Below are 17,075 nucleotides of genomic sequence, written 5' to 3'. Positions count from 1 at the left end.
TTATCAATGTTAGAATCAATCCCAAATAATTCTACATTTCAGGACACGGAAGATGAAAATGATGAAATGCAATTGGAGGAAATATTAAAAAGAAATCATGTTACCAGTGAGTCAGAAGAAGTCGGAGAGTCTGCGACAACCCAGCAAGGGCGACCTTCACCCAGTGAAAAAGAAAACAAGGATAATGACAAAAAATTACAAGAGACAAATAATGGTTCAAAACAGATTTTGCCAGGTAAGAAAACTATATAACAATAAACAAGGCAGGAAGAATAAAGTAATCCAAGATAGTTTACACGTTGGTACAAAATCAGACACAATGGGCTTAACAATGCTAACATCTCAAGATTGGGGCGCGATTCTCCACTGCCCACGACGGGTCGGAGAATAGCGGGAGGGCCTTCCCGACATTTTTCCCGACCTCCCGCTATTCTCCCCAACCCCCCCCCCACAGCCGCCCCACGACACAAATCGCTGCTCGCCGTTTTTTCTCCCCTGGTCGATGGGCCGAGTTCCCAGGCCTTTACGGCCATTTTCACGAATGCAAACACACCTGCTCTCACCGTTCGTGAAAACGGCCGCAAAGTGCCGTCCCGGACAACCATGGCCGTGCCAAGGGTGGCATGGGCCCGCGATCGGTGGGCACCTATCGTGAGCAGCGGGTCCGATACACGCGCACTCTTTGTTCCCCCGCCGCCCCGCAGGATCAGTCCGCGGGGCGGCTGAGGGGCATGACGGCCCGCGCATGCGCGCGTTTGACGCATATGCGTGATGACGTCGTCCGCGCATGCGTGGGTTGGAGCCGTCCAACCCGCACATGCGCGGCTGATGTCATCGTGCGCGTCAGCCGCCGTGACGCTTGGCGCGCGGCCTTAGCGACGGTCGCTAAGCCCGCGATGCCGTTCTTCACGGGGCCGCGCTGCTAGCCCCGAACGGGGGGGAGAATCGGGTCCCGGGAGGGGGCGCGAAGGCTGCCGTGAAACACGATCAGTTTCACGGCAGCCTTTACGACTCTCCGCATTTGCGGAGAATCGCGCCCCTAGGTATTTCTCAGATTATATCGCAGCATTGTTAACATCAGTTTATAGACTTTGATAAATGGAGAACAAGTTGTTCTCAATGCTTTACTAATGCCAGTATATGTCCACTTACAAGTGCTTCAGAAGTCACAAAAAAATTATAGAACAGAATGGTTACAGCACAGAAGGAGGATGTTCGGCCTGTCATATCCATGCTGACTATCTGCGAGAGCAACTCACAGGTGGCTATCGAATTCTCTTCTGCAAGTCCCAATCGTATTTTCCTCGAACACACTTTAAGGCAGTGCATTCCACATCCTAACCACTCACTGCGTAAAAACTTATTTACCTCATGTCCCCATTGGATCTTTTGTCAACCCCATTAAATCTGATTCTCAATGTGAAAGGTCACAGACCTGAAATGTTGGACTGGATTTTGCAATCCCTTTTCAATAGCCAAGTTTGACGGCAGAAGGGTGCTCATACAATGCAGTACATGACATTCCCACCCAACTGCTACTTAAATGCTTTGTTCCGCCTCCTCCAATATTTTACCCACAACAGAGGGTGGTCAGATGGGTAGCCCAGCAACATTTACTGTGCGGGAAGGTGTTGGGCAAAAAGATGGGAAGGGAATCTCCTTTGGAGATCCTCCATGCCCATCAGAGGCACCCCAACCCCTCACCAAGATCAACCCTGCACCGCCCCCTCCCCACCATTAATTCTCCCTCCTCACCTCTCAAATCCAGCCCCCAATTCCCTCACTGGAATCTGCCAGGCAGGCCTTGCCAAAACCCAGACTACCCTTGGGATGGCACAGTGACACAGTGATTAGTACTGATGCCTCACAGCGCCAGGGACCTGGGTTCAATTCCTGCCTCGGGAGTCTGTGTGGAGTTTTCACTTTCTCCACATGCCTGCGTGGGTTTACCCCGGTTTCCTCCCGCAGTCCAAAGATGTGTAGGTTAGGTAGAGTGGCCACGCTAAATTTCCCCTTAGTGTCCAAACGGTTAGGTGGGATTACGGGAATATGGTGGGGATGCAGACTCGCTGGGCTGAATGGCCTCCTTCGGCACTGTAAGGATTCTATGATACTAAGTCCAGCTCCATAACCACCTCTTGTTTGGGGACTCCCTGTGATCCTCACCGTGGTCACTGTTCAAACCTACTGGGACTAGAGAGATGTCGGCCTATCTGATTGGCCAACGGCTTCTAAAATAGGACTACCTTCCAGATTGGGGTGAAAATCTTGACCTTCGGCAATTCACGTGTAAAATGGCAGCAGCGAAGCCGACCTTCAATGGGTGGGTTGTCTATCAACGCTTTAGGCAGGGGTGCTTCAAAAAATTCAGCCCAGTAACTCTTTTGCTCTCAACAGATGCTGCTAGACCTGCTGAATATTTCCAGCATTTACTGTTTACATAACCACTTCCTCAACCTACCTTAGCCACCTTGAATGATGTGTTATTGTTGGTATTAACATCATTATCAATGGCAGGAATAAAATTGAGCAACGTACACAACTCAGGATAAGCATTTCATAAGATCAAAGCTACAGTAACAATGACTTTAAATGTTTGTTGTATTTTTAAGTTGAAAATAATTCTCGGGTTACTGTCAAACAGTATAGAATTATTGGTAAATCTGTATATTACCTCATTGCACAATATTCACAAAGTATTAAAGAAATTGCTCGAGCATTTTCAGTGTTAAACACCTCTAATATTTTGGACACAACAGACCAGCAAGAAACAGTGAAAAGCAGGCAAGCACAGGAAATGGAAGAATTATATAAGAATGGTACCAAAATCCTGAAAAGGTCTAGAGATAAGAATCTGAGGAAGGAGTGAGTATGAATAAATAAAATCCGAATAGGGGATGCATTTTGTGCTCAATGTGGCAGGTTACAACATTGCACACTTTTTTCTACGACTTTTAAGGGTCCAGTATTCCCATGCAACTATCGTATGAGAACAAGGAACAATCCTCATCATCGGTAACCAATAAACAGAGGCTATACTTTCCAGCATTTGACAATGACAATGTCTTCCAATTTATTTTCTCACAATCCTGTGAAAGAACCTTATCTACTGCAATCTTTCAAGCTGTCCCTTTCTTGTTCAATAGCTGGCCATTTAAGATGATAGATGGCCTGCGGGTCGAATAATGGCCTGATTTAGGGCAATCCAGCACACTGAATTTACTGATAATCATATCACAATACCGTCTCTTTGACTATACAGAGTCCATTTTTAATGGGTACTGAGTGCCAGTCTAGCCTAAAAACCTCCAGCACCCCCGTCTGAAGTCCCTGGAATTCTGGTACCAGTGCCCTTTCCCAGTGCTCCTTTACCTTCTCCCGATATTTCGAGCTTGATGCATTTGTTTTGGGAAAGTGCTCTCTGAACAATGGGCATCCAGTAGCCTGTGACAAGAAAAACATACCCAAACCACCAGTAAACTATGTAGATATGTATTTATCTGATGAAGTCTGACCAAGTGTAGGGCAGCATGGTGGCACAGTGGTTAACACTGCTGCCTCATGGCGCCGAGGTCCCATGTTTGATCCTGGTTCTGGGTCACTGTCCATGTGGACTTTGCACATTCCCCCCGTGATTGCGTGGATTTCGCCCCCACAACCCAAAGATGTGCAGGGTAGGTGGATTGACCATGCTAAATTGCCCCTTAAATTGGACAAAATAAATTGGGTACTCTAAATTAATTTTTTTTAAAGTCTGCTCCTATTGTTCACATGAACATACAAATTAGGAGCAAGAGTAGGCCATTCGGCCCCTCAAGCCAGCTCCATCATTAATAAGATCATGGCTGATCTGATTGTGGCCTCAGCTCCACAGTCCGCCAATAATCTTTGACTCTTTTGTTGGTCAAGAATCTATCTACCTCTGTCTTAAAAACACACATTGACACTGCCTGCACCGCTTTGTGGGGAAGTGAGTTCCAACGATTCACAACCCTCTGAGAGAAAAATTCTCCTCATCGCCGTTAAATGAGAGACGCCTTATTTTTAAAATGTGTCCCCTAGTTCTAGTAAATGCAGCACCAATGCCATTGCCACAGTGTTTAGGCTGCACTACGAGCTCCACACATTGGCTGATAAACCATTCTTCACATCAAAATCCAGCCGATTACTTCTACCCAAATACAGGCAAGCATATTAAAATGGACCATGCATAACTGGGTGATGCCATATGATGTCTTTCCCACCATTGCCAAGCTATGGCAAGGCAGTATAGTGCATCTCCATGTCTCCCAACTGTGGCTGGGACTCTAGAGGGACTGTAAATTGTCCTTGCACTCAGGATAGGAATGAGCCTGACTCTGAGAGATTGACCAGAGTAAGATGAGTGTCCTGCATCTCATTGGGACAGTGAGAAATACCCAAGATCAGCATTCTAGTCTACCAACCTGATCAGTTAGGAGGTTCATCATATTTGGCACTAAAGTTCACCTGAGATTTAAATAACATATGAAATGAAATATTTAAATATTTAATTGCAATAACCTTTTAGCTGTGATCTCCAAATGTCTTCCCCCAGTTATAGGTGTAATTTGTTTTTTTTTTAATGTTTTATTCAGGCATTTTCATAACAACAAACAAAAGCAGAAGAAAATCATACGACAATATAAATAACCAACACCAACCCCCCCGCCCCACTTCTCCCCACCACTGCCCCATTCTCCCATCCTGCCTGTCCCCCGCCCTTTGCTGACTCCTCAATCCTCCTTAAAGAAGTCAATGAACGGCTTCCACCTCCGAGCGAACCCATCAGCCGACCCCCTCAGGACGAGCTTGACCTTCTCCAGGCTCAGGAATTCCACCAGGTCACTCACCCACACTCCCGCTTTCGGAGGCTCTGAGCCCCTCCATCCAAGTAAGATCTGTCTCCGGGCTATCAGGAGGCAAAGGCCAAGGCATCGGCCTCTCTCACCCCCTGGACTCCCAGGTCTTCCAACACCCTGAATATCGCTAATTCTGGACTCGTGACCACCTTCACCCCCAGCACCTTGGACAATACATCCACAAATCCCTGCCAAAGTCCCTTTAGCTTCGGACATGCCCAAAACATGTGGATGTGATTCACGGGCCTCCCGCGCAGTGCCCACACCTATCCTCTACACCCTCAAAAAACCTACTCATCCATGCTACCGTCATATGTGCTCTATGAATTACCTTAAACTGAATGAGGCTTAGCCTCGCACACGACGAGGACACATTCACCCTCCGCAGGGCCTCAGCTCTTGTCCCAGCCTCCAGGGTCCAGGAGGGGTAGGACGGGTGGGCCGCGCGGTGAGCAGGGTCGGCCTGAACGTTATGAGACGCGACCGTCATGGAGAGCGCTAAAGTTTTGGTCTCCGCAAGGTTGAGCGTGGCCCCTTCCAGTAGTCGTTGTCAGATGGAGTCCGATGCAATCCCTGATACGTACGTGTCGCGCATCAGGAGATTAGAGTGTTCGGTGGCCATAACGGCCTGACAGTCACTGTCCCGTATGAGTGGGATTAGGACCCGCCAGAAGTCTTCGATTGACTCACCAGCTAGTTGAGAGCGAGTGGCGAGTACGTGCCTGGCGAAGATCGTGTTTGATTTCTGCGCATAGTCCTCTTTTAGGAGTTCCATCGCTTCCGCATAATTCGGGGCATCCTGGATCAACGGGAACACGTTGGAGCTCAACCTGGAGTATAAAACCTGAATCTTCTGAGCTTCCGTCGGTGTGGGGTTCGCAGCGTTGATGTAGGCCTCAAAACAAGCCAGCCAGTGATTAAAGTCCTTTCTGGCGTCGGGCGAGTGCGGATCCAGCTGCAGGCGATCTGGTTTGATTCTGATATCCATTTCGCCAGCTGCAGTAGGAGGCCACGCATCTGACTGTAATAAATTGATGCACGATCAATTGCACAAAAGACTCAGATTGGTACAACTGTGGCTTTATTACAGTCAGTTGCGTGGCCTCCTACTGCAGATGGTGAAATGGCTGATCAGAAGGAGGACACGCATATTTATACGGCTCCTTATGGGCGGAGCTAGCCGGCAGGGGCTACCGGCGAACCTGTAGTGCAGGTCCTACCATACATCCCCTAATACAGGTGCACACAGTGGTTCACCACACTCCATCCTGAGCATCTGCCTCTCCTTCAACAGCCCTGCCTCTAGAGTCTCCAAATACCTTCTAGCCACTCTCAGGATCTCATCTACCAGCCTTGCCATCTCCGCCGGTACCGCCTTCTCCCTATGCACCGGAATTAAGAGAAACTCCCCCTTGACTACCGCCTTGAGGGCCTCCCACAGGGTTGCAGCTGTAACCTTCCCATTTCATTTAGCTCCACATATCCCCAAATGGCAGCCCTCACCCGCTTGCACACCTCCTTACTCGCCAACAACCTCACATCCAACTTCCACTGCGGACACACACATCACCGCACCTGGGTCCACTCGCAAATCCATCCAATGCAGCGTGTGGTCCGAGACCACCATCGCCGAATACTTTTGAGTCCACCATGCCCGCCAGCAACACCTTATCCAGCACAAAAAAGTCGATCCAGTGGAACACCACGTACACGTGGGAGAAGTATGAAAACTCCTTCATCCTTGACCTCCCAAACCTCCATGGATCGAATCTCCCATGAGCTCTATAACCACCTTCAGCTCCTTCGCCACTGCCGACACCTTCACCCACCTTGGGCCCGACTGGTCCAAACCCGGGTCAATGACCGTGTTAAAATCTGCCCCCCATGATCAACTGGTGGGAGTCCAGGTCAGGAATCTTCCCCAGCACGCCTCATGAAATCTAAATCATCCCGATTTGGGGCATAAGTGTTTACCAGGACCACTGGCAACCACTCCAGCTTCCCACTCACAATGTTCCCCACCTCGAACGCCACCCGCTTATTCACCTGCACCGCCACCCCCCCCCCCCCCCCCCGTCATATCCAGTCCTGAATGGAACACCTTCCCCACCCATTCTTTCCTCAACCTTGTCTGGTCCCCTATCCTTATGTGTGTCTCCTGCAAAAAGGCCACGTCCGCCTTCAGACTCCTCAGGTGCGCGAACACACGTGAACCTTTGACTGGCCATTCAGCCCCCTACTCTTAAACAAAATATTAACCCCATCCCCCTCCCCTGCACCTACTTCCTAGTGCGTCCAGCTAGCATGGTGGCCCCCGCCCAAGGCCTCCAACCTCTCTACCACCCCCAACAGAAAAATGTGCACTCACCCTCAATGCTCCCCCATGAAAGGCCTTCCCTCCATCAAAACAAAAGGAACACTTTATCTGGAAAAGTTTTTCAGAAATGAAACAAAAGAGACACTCGCACAAAACTCCAAAGTTCAATGTCCTCACTTTCCTCCCAGTCCAGTGTCACTCATGAACTCCATCACCTCTTCTGACGTGCCAAAATAGCACTCACGCTCCGGGAAAGTGATGCAGAGGCGGGCTGGGTACAGAGCTCCAAACTTCACCCCTTCTTAAAGAGGGCAGCTTTGACCCGATTAAACACGGCTCTCCTCTTCATCAGTTCTGCTCCCAGGTCCTGGTACACCCACAGCTCGTTCTCTTCCCAGGTGCACTTCCTCTTCTGCCTCGCCCACGGAAGGATCTTCGCCTTATCCAGAAAGTGGTGCCACCGCACCACCATCGTCCTTGACAGCTCGCCCACTTGCAGCCTCCTCATCAGCGCCCTGTGTGCTCGGTCAACCTCCAGGGGCCAGTCAAAGGCCCCTCCAACATTTTACCCACATAAGTGCTGGCCTCCGTGCCTTTGATGTCTTCAGGCATTCCCATGGTCTTCAGATTTTGTCTTCTGGAGCAATTCTGCAGATCCTCCACCTTCTCCTCCAGCCTCTTCTGGGTCTCCTGCATCACCCCCAGCTCAGCCACCAACGAGACGAGCTGTTCCTCGTTCTCCCCCACCGCTCCTCCACTTTCTGGATCGCCCAGCCCTGGGATTCCAGCCTCTGCTCCACTCTCTCGATCCCTGATTTGATCTGTTCCACCACTTTGGCCAGGTCTTCCAGGACCTCCTTCCTCTGCGGGCTGAACTTTACATTCAAAAACACCACTAGCTTCTCTGTTGACCACTGGGCGAGCAGAACAGCCCCCTTGCCTTCCGCCATCTTATCCTGTGGCACACCATGAAGTCTCTCCCATCCAGCAGCTCTTTTCTTCTCTCCCCACTCTGGTTCATGGAGCCATCCACCAGCCACACCAGAGGAGTAACACCTTCTACAGGCACACCTGCACCTCTTGCCACCAAAATCCTCACCTTTCAGGCAGGGAAAAAACAAAAAATACCGCCCCGAGCGGGAGCCACCAGATGTGCGACCGCTCACTCCATGGACGCCAGTGGAAGTGAGAGGTGGAAATTTGTATGTGTAAATCAACTGCCCATGTTAGCCATTCTTTTGACTTTGAATAACATCACAGTCAACATCAAATTATGAGGCACCTTATGCTATTTATTTTGGCTAGCTCTATACTAATTTCATTTGATGAACTTCAGTTTGAAAACAGCGATAAGTGCAAGGGTTGAAAAAAATAACACTAGCATCAAATCCTCCTCCTTCAGGTACAGTAGTCCCCCGTTATACCGCGCTCCGCAACACCGCGGTTCGCGATATACGGCGGGGGGGGGGGGGGGGGGGGGCTTATGGACCCCAACTGTCAGCTTCCCTATCCGGATCAAAGTGAGCTGGCCGCTGAAATTGACACTGCCGGCTGAAATTGATACTGCCGGCTGCTCCTCTCTCACTGCGATTCAGTGAGAGAGGAGCAGCTCACACAGCGTCCGGAAGTGGATAGTGCAGAGCAACAGCTGGTACCTCCATAGTGGTTGAGGTAGGGTGGGGGTGGGGGGGAGGGGGTGGGGGTGGGGGGGGGGGGGAGGGGGTGGGGGGTGGCGGTGCAGAGAAAGGCCTGAACTGCAGGGGTTTGGGACCGAGGAGAGGTGCGACACCCCCCTGCCACTTGTTCCCAAACCACCAAGTTGACAGCCCTGACACCTAAAACTGAATCCCAGCCTTGCCTTTGAAACTGACATGCAGCGCAGGGTGCAAGCGCGTGCGGCAGATGGGGTGCAGACAGCAAGACCTTGTATGTTCCTGGTAAGTTTCTGTGGGTTGTTTTAATTAGATCCACGATGGGGGTTTTAAATTTATTTAAAAATCTATGCATGCGCTTCCCATTGTGAGTCTACGGGGTTTGACCTCTCCCCCCACCCCCCGTAGACTCACAATGGGAAGCGCATGCATAGATTTTTAAATAAATTTAAAACCCCCATCGTGGATATCCGCGGCTCTCTTGCTGTCTTGGACCCCTACTGTACCATGCTCTAAGAGGGTATTGGCGATCATGGACTTCCATTGGATTGGCCCATGATTATAATGGTCGATGCACTGCTGTGCTCTGCCATTGCCTCTTGGGATATGGCTGACCAGGAAACTCTCCTGCTCTTTACTATTTGCCATCAGGCACATTGGAAGGAATTACAGGCTGATAATCAATCTGTTTGGTCGTGTTATGAATGCACTTTCCATGGCCATCAAATCCTGAAGTGGATCTTGAATCTGGAGCATCTGGCCCAGAGGTCGGGACACTGCCACACATCACCCCAATATCTTCTCAATTTTTTAATCGCCGACTAAGTAGCCTGCTTCAATTTTCAGAGCTATTTTTCATGATAACTACAAATTAACTACTATTGTCTCTGGGTGGTTAGCAATTAAAGCAGAGCAATTTGCAAAGCACCTTTATCACACAAGCACCCCCAATGGATTAAAAGATTGGTAGCATTATAGGGGTAAATTGAGCAGAAGATGGATCAAGAAGGTTAAGGGAGCCAACCAAAAGACAACTCAAGGAAGTAAGTTCTCAAAAAGCTTTTGGTGGTTAAAAGAGACTCAGTAAGGCTCACAGATACATCTGTTGGTCTCCTGTCTCTTGGTAGCACTTGCCGTTCATGACTATGACCTCGAAATTTTATCAGACAAACAATTATTTATTGTGTGTTTTACCTTGCGGCATCTATAACAGTAAATTTCCCTTCCATTCCACCTTAGCCATCCGCTTAGCTGCAACCATGCAGACTCACTGGGTGCAGCTGATGATCTGATTCATCAGCCAGTTGATTTGGCACATTTAACTAATGTTTCACACATCTAGTGAGTCCCTGGCACTCAGAATACCGCATGCTGTTCAGCTCATTCGGGCATCCGACTTAGAATCCTGAATGTCTTGGTCCATCAAGCTTACACTTCTGGAATCGCTTCCTGTAAACAGCCTCTTAACATTAAATGATGCATTTCTGAATAATCTATAAGAGTCAACCTTTTTGACACTGTCACCTTTTATAAAACATTTCTCTGTAATGACGCTCATGAACTTTCTGTAACCTTTCAAATTTCTGCTTGTGTATCCAACATTGAATCATTACTCATGCGAATCACTCACTTTACAGAATCATTATCCGCATTTACCAACACAAAGTGAATGCTTCACCACAAAGTGATGATACCAAATTTTCCCTTTTATATTCCTTGATCCTGCTTGCTGAATAGCACAAAAGCCCTGAAGAATCTGTCTGCCATGCTGCTTTAAAGTGAAGCATAATATTTGGTTTGCTAAAATGATTATGCATACAGTAAAGCATTTTGATCAACTGAGCCCTAAATCACCAGTTTTGAAGTTGCTACGCCTTTGTTTGTCAAATCAAGTTTGACAAATCAAGCAGGATGGTTTCCTTTTAATCAATCTGACCCAGCACAAAACCTCCTAATTCTGGCTCTCGTGTTTCTTTTTGATTTTGTTTTCATGTTGACATTACTTTTATGAGAATATAGCTGAACTTTTGTTTGAAGCTGTCCAATTTCCAAACCCAGCAATTAACATCAATTAACCATTGAAATGGCTTAAACAATTTTCTGGAACCACTTGGAGTGAGTGCCTGTGTTGTTTCCACACAAACTCCTGTACATAGGCCTAAAACTAAATCAGAGAATAATGAGTGCAAATAAATTACTCAACTCTGCAAATCTTTATGCTTATTGTTGGAATGATTTTTAAAATTTTCCCTGCCAGGTGTTTTGAAATATAGGGATTTAGTTGCACTCTATTCTCAGAGCTTTAATTTTCAAACAGACTGCGATGTTGCAGCTCCAATTGTTTAACTTCTGCAAGTGCGGGAAACAGAGGTAGAAATTGTATTTTTGATCTTTTTCCTGTATAACTCCAATAATCAAAGTTCTTTAAAATTATTTTAATGGGGGAAGGATGGGACTGTTGTTATTGATATGGGGATTGACATTACATTCATTACTGTTTCTTGTTTATTGTTGGGTGTAAATTTGGGAGAAAATGTGAAAAAGGAGAAGAATAAAAATATATATATTTTTTTTAAATTATTTTCATGGTATGTGAGAATTGCTGGCAAGGCCAACATTGGTTACACATCCCTAATTGTCCTTGAGGAGGTGGTGGTGAGCCATGTCCCTGAACCGCTGCAGTCCACCTGGTGCAACACAGAGATGGGGAGGCACTGAACCAATATATTGTCTCTGTCTTCACGGTCGAGGATAATAAAAATATTCCCAAAACTGCAGTTAATGTAGAGGGATTTGGTGCAATAATCATCACTAGGGAGACGGTATTGAATAAACTAATGGGATTAAAGGCAGTTAAGTGTCGGGGACCTGATAGCTGGCACCCTAGGGTATTAAGGGAGGTGGCAGGAGAGATAGTGGATGCATTGGTTATGATATTTCAAAATTCCCTGGATTCTGTAAGGGTCCCGGTGGATTGGAAACACGCTAATGTGATGCCCCTATTCAAAAAGGGAGATAGGCAAAAAGTAGGAAACCATAGACCCCTTAGCTTGACCTCTGTGGTGGGGAAGTTGCTGAAATCAAACATTCAGGAGGAGATGATTGAACATTTGGAAAGACATAGCTCAATCCACCATTGTCGGCATGGTTTTATGAAGGATAAGTCATGCTTGACAAAGTAGCTTGAATTCTTTGAGAACATAACCAACAAGGCGGATATATCACATGGGGAACCTGTGGATGTGATATATCTAGACTTCCAGAAGGCATTTGACAGGGTGCCGTATAAAAGACTGATCCAGAAGGTGAGATCGCAGGGGATTGGGGGTAGAGTACTAAATTGGATTGAGGATTGTCTCACTGACAGAAAGCAGAGGGTCAGGATAAATGGGTCCATCTCTGGCTGTAACTAATGGGGTGTCACAGGGTTGATCTATCGACCTCAACTGTTTACAATCTATCTAAATGATCTGCAAGCAGGGACAGAGTGTAAGGTAGCAACATTTGAGGATGATGTTAAAATAGTTGGGAAAGCAGGCAATGAAGAGGAGATAAATATTTTACAGACGGATATAGATAGGCTCGGAGATTGGGCCAAAATTTGGCAGACAGACTTTAATGCGGATAAGTATGAGGTTATCCATTTTGACCAAAAAAAATAGAAAGACCAATTATTATCTAAATGGAAAGCAGATTCAAAATGCGTCTGGGCAGAGGGATCTGGGTGTCTTTGTTCATGAATTGCAGAAAGGCGGTATGCAGGTACAACATATAATTAAAAAGGCAAATGGAATGTTAGGTTTTATTGCAAAAGGACTGGAGTATAAAAGTAGAGACATGTTATTGCAATTGTATAGGATGGTGGTGAGACCGCATCTAGAGGATTGTGTCCAGTTTTGGTCTCCTTATTTGAGGAAGGATGTGGTCGCATTGGAGGCAGTTCAGAGGAGATTCACCAGATTGATTCCGGGGATGAAAGGGTTGACATATGAGGAGAGATTAAACAGTTTGGGCTTATACTCGCTGGAGTTTAGAAGAATGAGAAGGTATCTGATCGAGGTGTATAAAATACTAAAAGGAATTGATAAAATAAACGTAGACCAAATGTTCCCCCTTGTGTGTGGGGCAATCTAGAACAAGAGATCACAGATATAGGTTGAGAGGCAGAAGATTTAGAACTGAGATGAAGAGGAACTACTTCTCACAGAGAATGATGAATTTGGGAACACGCTGCCCCATAGTGCGATGGAGTCTGAATCACTAAATGGTTTTAAGAAGGAGATAGACATATTTATGATTTTTTTAAACGGGTTAAAGGGATATGGGGAATAGGCTGGGAGATGGATTTGAGACCAGGAAGAGATCAGCCATGATCTGATTGAATGATGTAGCAGGCTCAAGGGCTGAATTGTATACTCATTCTCCTAATTCCAATGTAAGCACACCCATAGTGCTGTTAGGGACGAGTTCCAGGATTTTGACCCAGCAACAGTGAAGGGACGACAATATACTTCCGACTAAGGTAGTGTTTAGCTTGGAGTGGCACTTGCAGATGGTGGTGCCTGCTGCTCTTGTTTTTCTAGGTGGCAGAGGTCATGGGTCTAGAAGGGGCTTGTGCATCGCTGGCCAGTGCATAGTCACAAGCCACGTGACCATGATAATCAGGCCACACTTTAGATTGTGGAATACCCCAATGAATAGCAGAGGAGAACTTCTCAGTATTCTAGTGCCTCTTTGAGCCCAGCTTGGAGTCTTTATTATAGCCCTCTGGTCAAAACTGAATTACATTCTGTAGTTCATAAAGGACAAAATAGCCTATCACCCCACTAAGTCGCATTTCACTGGGTTTGACAATACAAATTGCATTTTGTTCTGCCTTTTGTTCACCATTTCTTAAAATTTTAATTTAGAATTTCTGAACTCTAGAAAAACTGAAGTCAGTTGGGGAAAATTCTCCATTGGTTAGAGTCACATTTAGCACAAAGGAAGACAATTGTGGTTGTTGGAAGTCAATCATCTTAAGTAAGTAGGTCAGAGGTTAGGAATTCTGCAACGACACACTCACCTCCTGACTCCCAAAATCTGTCCACCATCTACAAGGCACAAGTCAGGAGTGTAATGGAATACACTTCACTTGCCTGGTTGAACGTAGGAACATTCTTAGGAGCAGGAGTAGGCCACTCGAATCCTCAAGCCTGCTCTGCCATTCAATAAGTTCATGGTTGATCTAATTTTAAACTCCATTTCATATTAGTTTTCTTTGTGGTAATTTTTGTATTAAAATGTTTAACAATGTTAATAACAAACCTACAAAACCACAATAACAATTAAACAGTGGGAGCCTACCAATCCCCTCCTCCTGGTCCCCCAGGTGCACGACGAACAGCTCTCTCTTACCCAGGTTGAGCTTGTACCCTGAGAAGTCCCCAAATTCCCTGAGAATCTTCATCACCTCCGGCATTCCCCTCACTGGGTCCGCCACATATAGCAATAAGTCATCCCCATAAAGCGACACTCGGTGCTCCTCCCCATCCCGCACCAGTCCCCTCCAGTTCCTCGACTCCCTCAACGCCATGGCCAGAGGTTCGATCGCCAACGCAAAGAGCAAGGGGGACAAGGGACATCCCTGTCTCGTCCCTCGGTATAACCGAAAGTACTCCGATCTCCTCCTATTCGTGGCCACGCTCGCCATCGGGGCCTCATATAACAACGTCACCCATCTGACAAACCCCTCCCCAAACCCAAACCTTTCCAGCACCTCCCACAAGTACCCCCACTCAAACCCTATCAAAGGCCTTCTCCGCGTCTAGCGCCACCACTATCTCCGCTTCCCCTCTATCTACCGCCGGCATCATAATAACATTCAAGAGCCTCCGTATGTTGGTGTTCAGCTGCCTTCCCTTCACGAACCCCGTCTGGTATCTTGTGGATGACCCACAGTCATCTATCTTGTGGCCAAGATCTCGCAACAGCTTAGCATCTACATTTAACAGCGAGATAGGCCTGTGTGATCCACACTGCAGGGGGTCCTTGTCCTCCGCTTAAGGATCAAGGAATCAGCGCCTGGAATAGTCATAGGCTATATTCGGGGGCAAAGCCGCCCCTCCCTTGCCTCGTTAAAGGTCCTACCAACAAGGTGACCCAGCAGGTCTTCATACATTTTATAGAATTCGACCGGGAACCCCTACCGGCCCCGTCGCCTTCCCCGACTGCATGCTCCCTATCCCTTTGACCAGCTCCTCCAGCTCAATCAGCGCCTCCAGTCCCTCCACCTGCCCCTCCTCCACCTTCGGGAACCTCAGCCGGTCCAAAAGCGCCCCATCCCCCCCCCCCCCCCCCTCCGCTGGGGTTCAGACCGATACAATTCCCCGTAAAAGTCCCTGAAGACCCCATTGATGTCTGCCACCACTTTGCACCACATTCCCTCCCCTATCCTTAACTCCATCAATCTCCCTGGCCGCATCCCGCTTACGGAGCTGATGCGCCAGCATCCTACTCGTCTTCTCCCCATATTCGTACACCGCTCCTTGTGCCTTCCTCCACTGAGCTTCCGCCTTTCTGGTGGTCAGTAAGTCGAACTTGGCCTGAAGACTACGCCGCTCCCCCAGCAATCCCTCCTCCGGAGCCTCTGCGTATCTCCTATCAACCCTCACCAACTCCCCCACCAGCCTCTCCCTCTCTCTCTGCTCTCTCCTCTCCCTATGAGCTCGGATGGAGATCAACTCCCCTCTAATCATCGCCTTCAATGCCTCCCAGACCGTCCCCACTCGAACCTCCCCATTGTCATTGGCCTCCAGGTACCTCTTGATACATCCTCGAACCCGCCCGCCCACCTCCTCATTCTGCCAGCAGCCCCACCTCCAAGCGCCAGAGCGGGCGCTGGTCTCTCTCCTCCCCCAGCTCGAGGTCCACCCAGTGCGGGGCATGATCCGAAATGACTATCGCCGAATATTCGGCATCCTCCACCCTCGAAACCAGCCCCCTGCTCATAATTTAAAAATCGATCCGGGAATAGGCCTTATGCACATGGGAGAAGAATGAAAACTCCCCAGCCTCGGCCTTGCAACCTCCTAGGATCCACCCCTCCCATCTGGTCCATAAACCCCCTCAACACCTTAGCCGCCACTGGCCTCCTACCCGTCCTGGACCTGGATCGATCCAATGGGGGATCCAGCACTGTATTGAAGTCCCCTCCCATTATCAGGCCCCCCCGTCTCCAGATCTGGAATGCGGCCCAACATGCGCCGCATAAAACCCATATCGTCCCAGTTCGGGGCGTAACTTTCACCAGCACCACCCACTCCTCCCTGCAGCTTACCGCTCACCATCACATACCTCCCACCGCTGTCCACCACCACATTTGATGCCTCAAACAACACCCTCTTTCCCACCAGGATCACCACCCCCCAATTTTTTGCATCCAACCCTGAATGAAACACTTGGCCTACCCATCCCTTCCTCAGTCTAACCTGGTCGGCCACCTTCAGGTGCGTCTCCTGAAGCATGGCCACGTCCGCCTTCAGCCCCTTCAGGTGCGTAAACACCCGGGCCCGTTTGACCGGCCCATTCAGCCCCCTCACATTCCAAGTTACCAGCCGGATCAGGGGGCCCCCTGCCCCCCTCTCCCGCCGACTAGCCATAACCCCACCACTGTCCAGCGACCCCGCTCGGCCCATTCCCCAAGGCGGCAAACCCCTATCCCGACCCCCCCCTGCATACTTCAGCTCCTTCCTGGCCATTCCAGCAGCAACCCGGTACCCACCAGCCCCCCCCCCCCCCCACCACCCAAGCTAGGACCCCTCCTAACCACGTTACTCCCTCCATAGTACTCCCGTAAGCCAACTGACTCCTGCTGACCCCGCCAAACTCCCCGCCATTCCTCCGACCCCTCCCAGCGTGGGGCTACCCCTCCTCCCCAGTACCCACCAGCAGGCTCTCCTCCTCCCCCTCCCGCTCTCATGCGGGGGAAAAAAAATAAAGTAGCCCGCGCTTCTCAGCTCCAACCCCGCCCCCATCAACCCTCAGCGCGGGAAAAAGCCCGCGCTTTCTGATGGAACCATCAATTCACCAGACACGTGTTTCTGATGTGAATCTAGGCTTTAATCGACTTACTTCAGGGCCAGCCTGTTACCTGTCGATGAACGCGTAGTGACCCAGGCTGACTCTGGACACGGATACTTATACAGCTGCACTAGGGGGAGGAGTCGTGGGCGGAACCAAGGGTGG

General features: G+C 48.7%; 1 protein-coding gene across 5 annotated transcripts in view; it reads left to right on the top strand.

Moving 5' to 3' along the window:
* LOC119971408 (protein sel-1 homolog 1-like) overlaps positions 1 to 17,075 on the top strand; it is a 122,259-nt gene that overhangs the window by 29,299 nt on the left and 75,885 nt on the right. For all 5 annotated transcript variants that reach the window (XM_038806901.1, XM_038806918.1, XM_038806909.1 and 2 more), the window contains 2 exons: positions 43 to 235; positions 2,760 to 2,865. In XM_038806901.1, the coding sequence (XP_038662829.1) occupies positions 43 to 235; positions 2,760 to 2,865 (299 nt within the window). The remainder of the gene's footprint in view (positions 1 to 42; positions 236 to 2,759; positions 2,866 to 17,075) is intronic.

The sequence above is a fragment of the Scyliorhinus canicula genome, chromosome 1 (assembly GCF_902713615.1).
Source record: "Scyliorhinus canicula chromosome 1, sScyCan1.1, whole genome shotgun sequence".
Lineage (NCBI taxonomy): Eukaryota > Metazoa > Chordata > Chondrichthyes > Carcharhiniformes > Scyliorhinidae > Scyliorhinus > Scyliorhinus canicula.
Note: the sequence above shows the minus strand (reverse complement) of the source record. Positions and strands in the feature narration are given on the sequence as shown.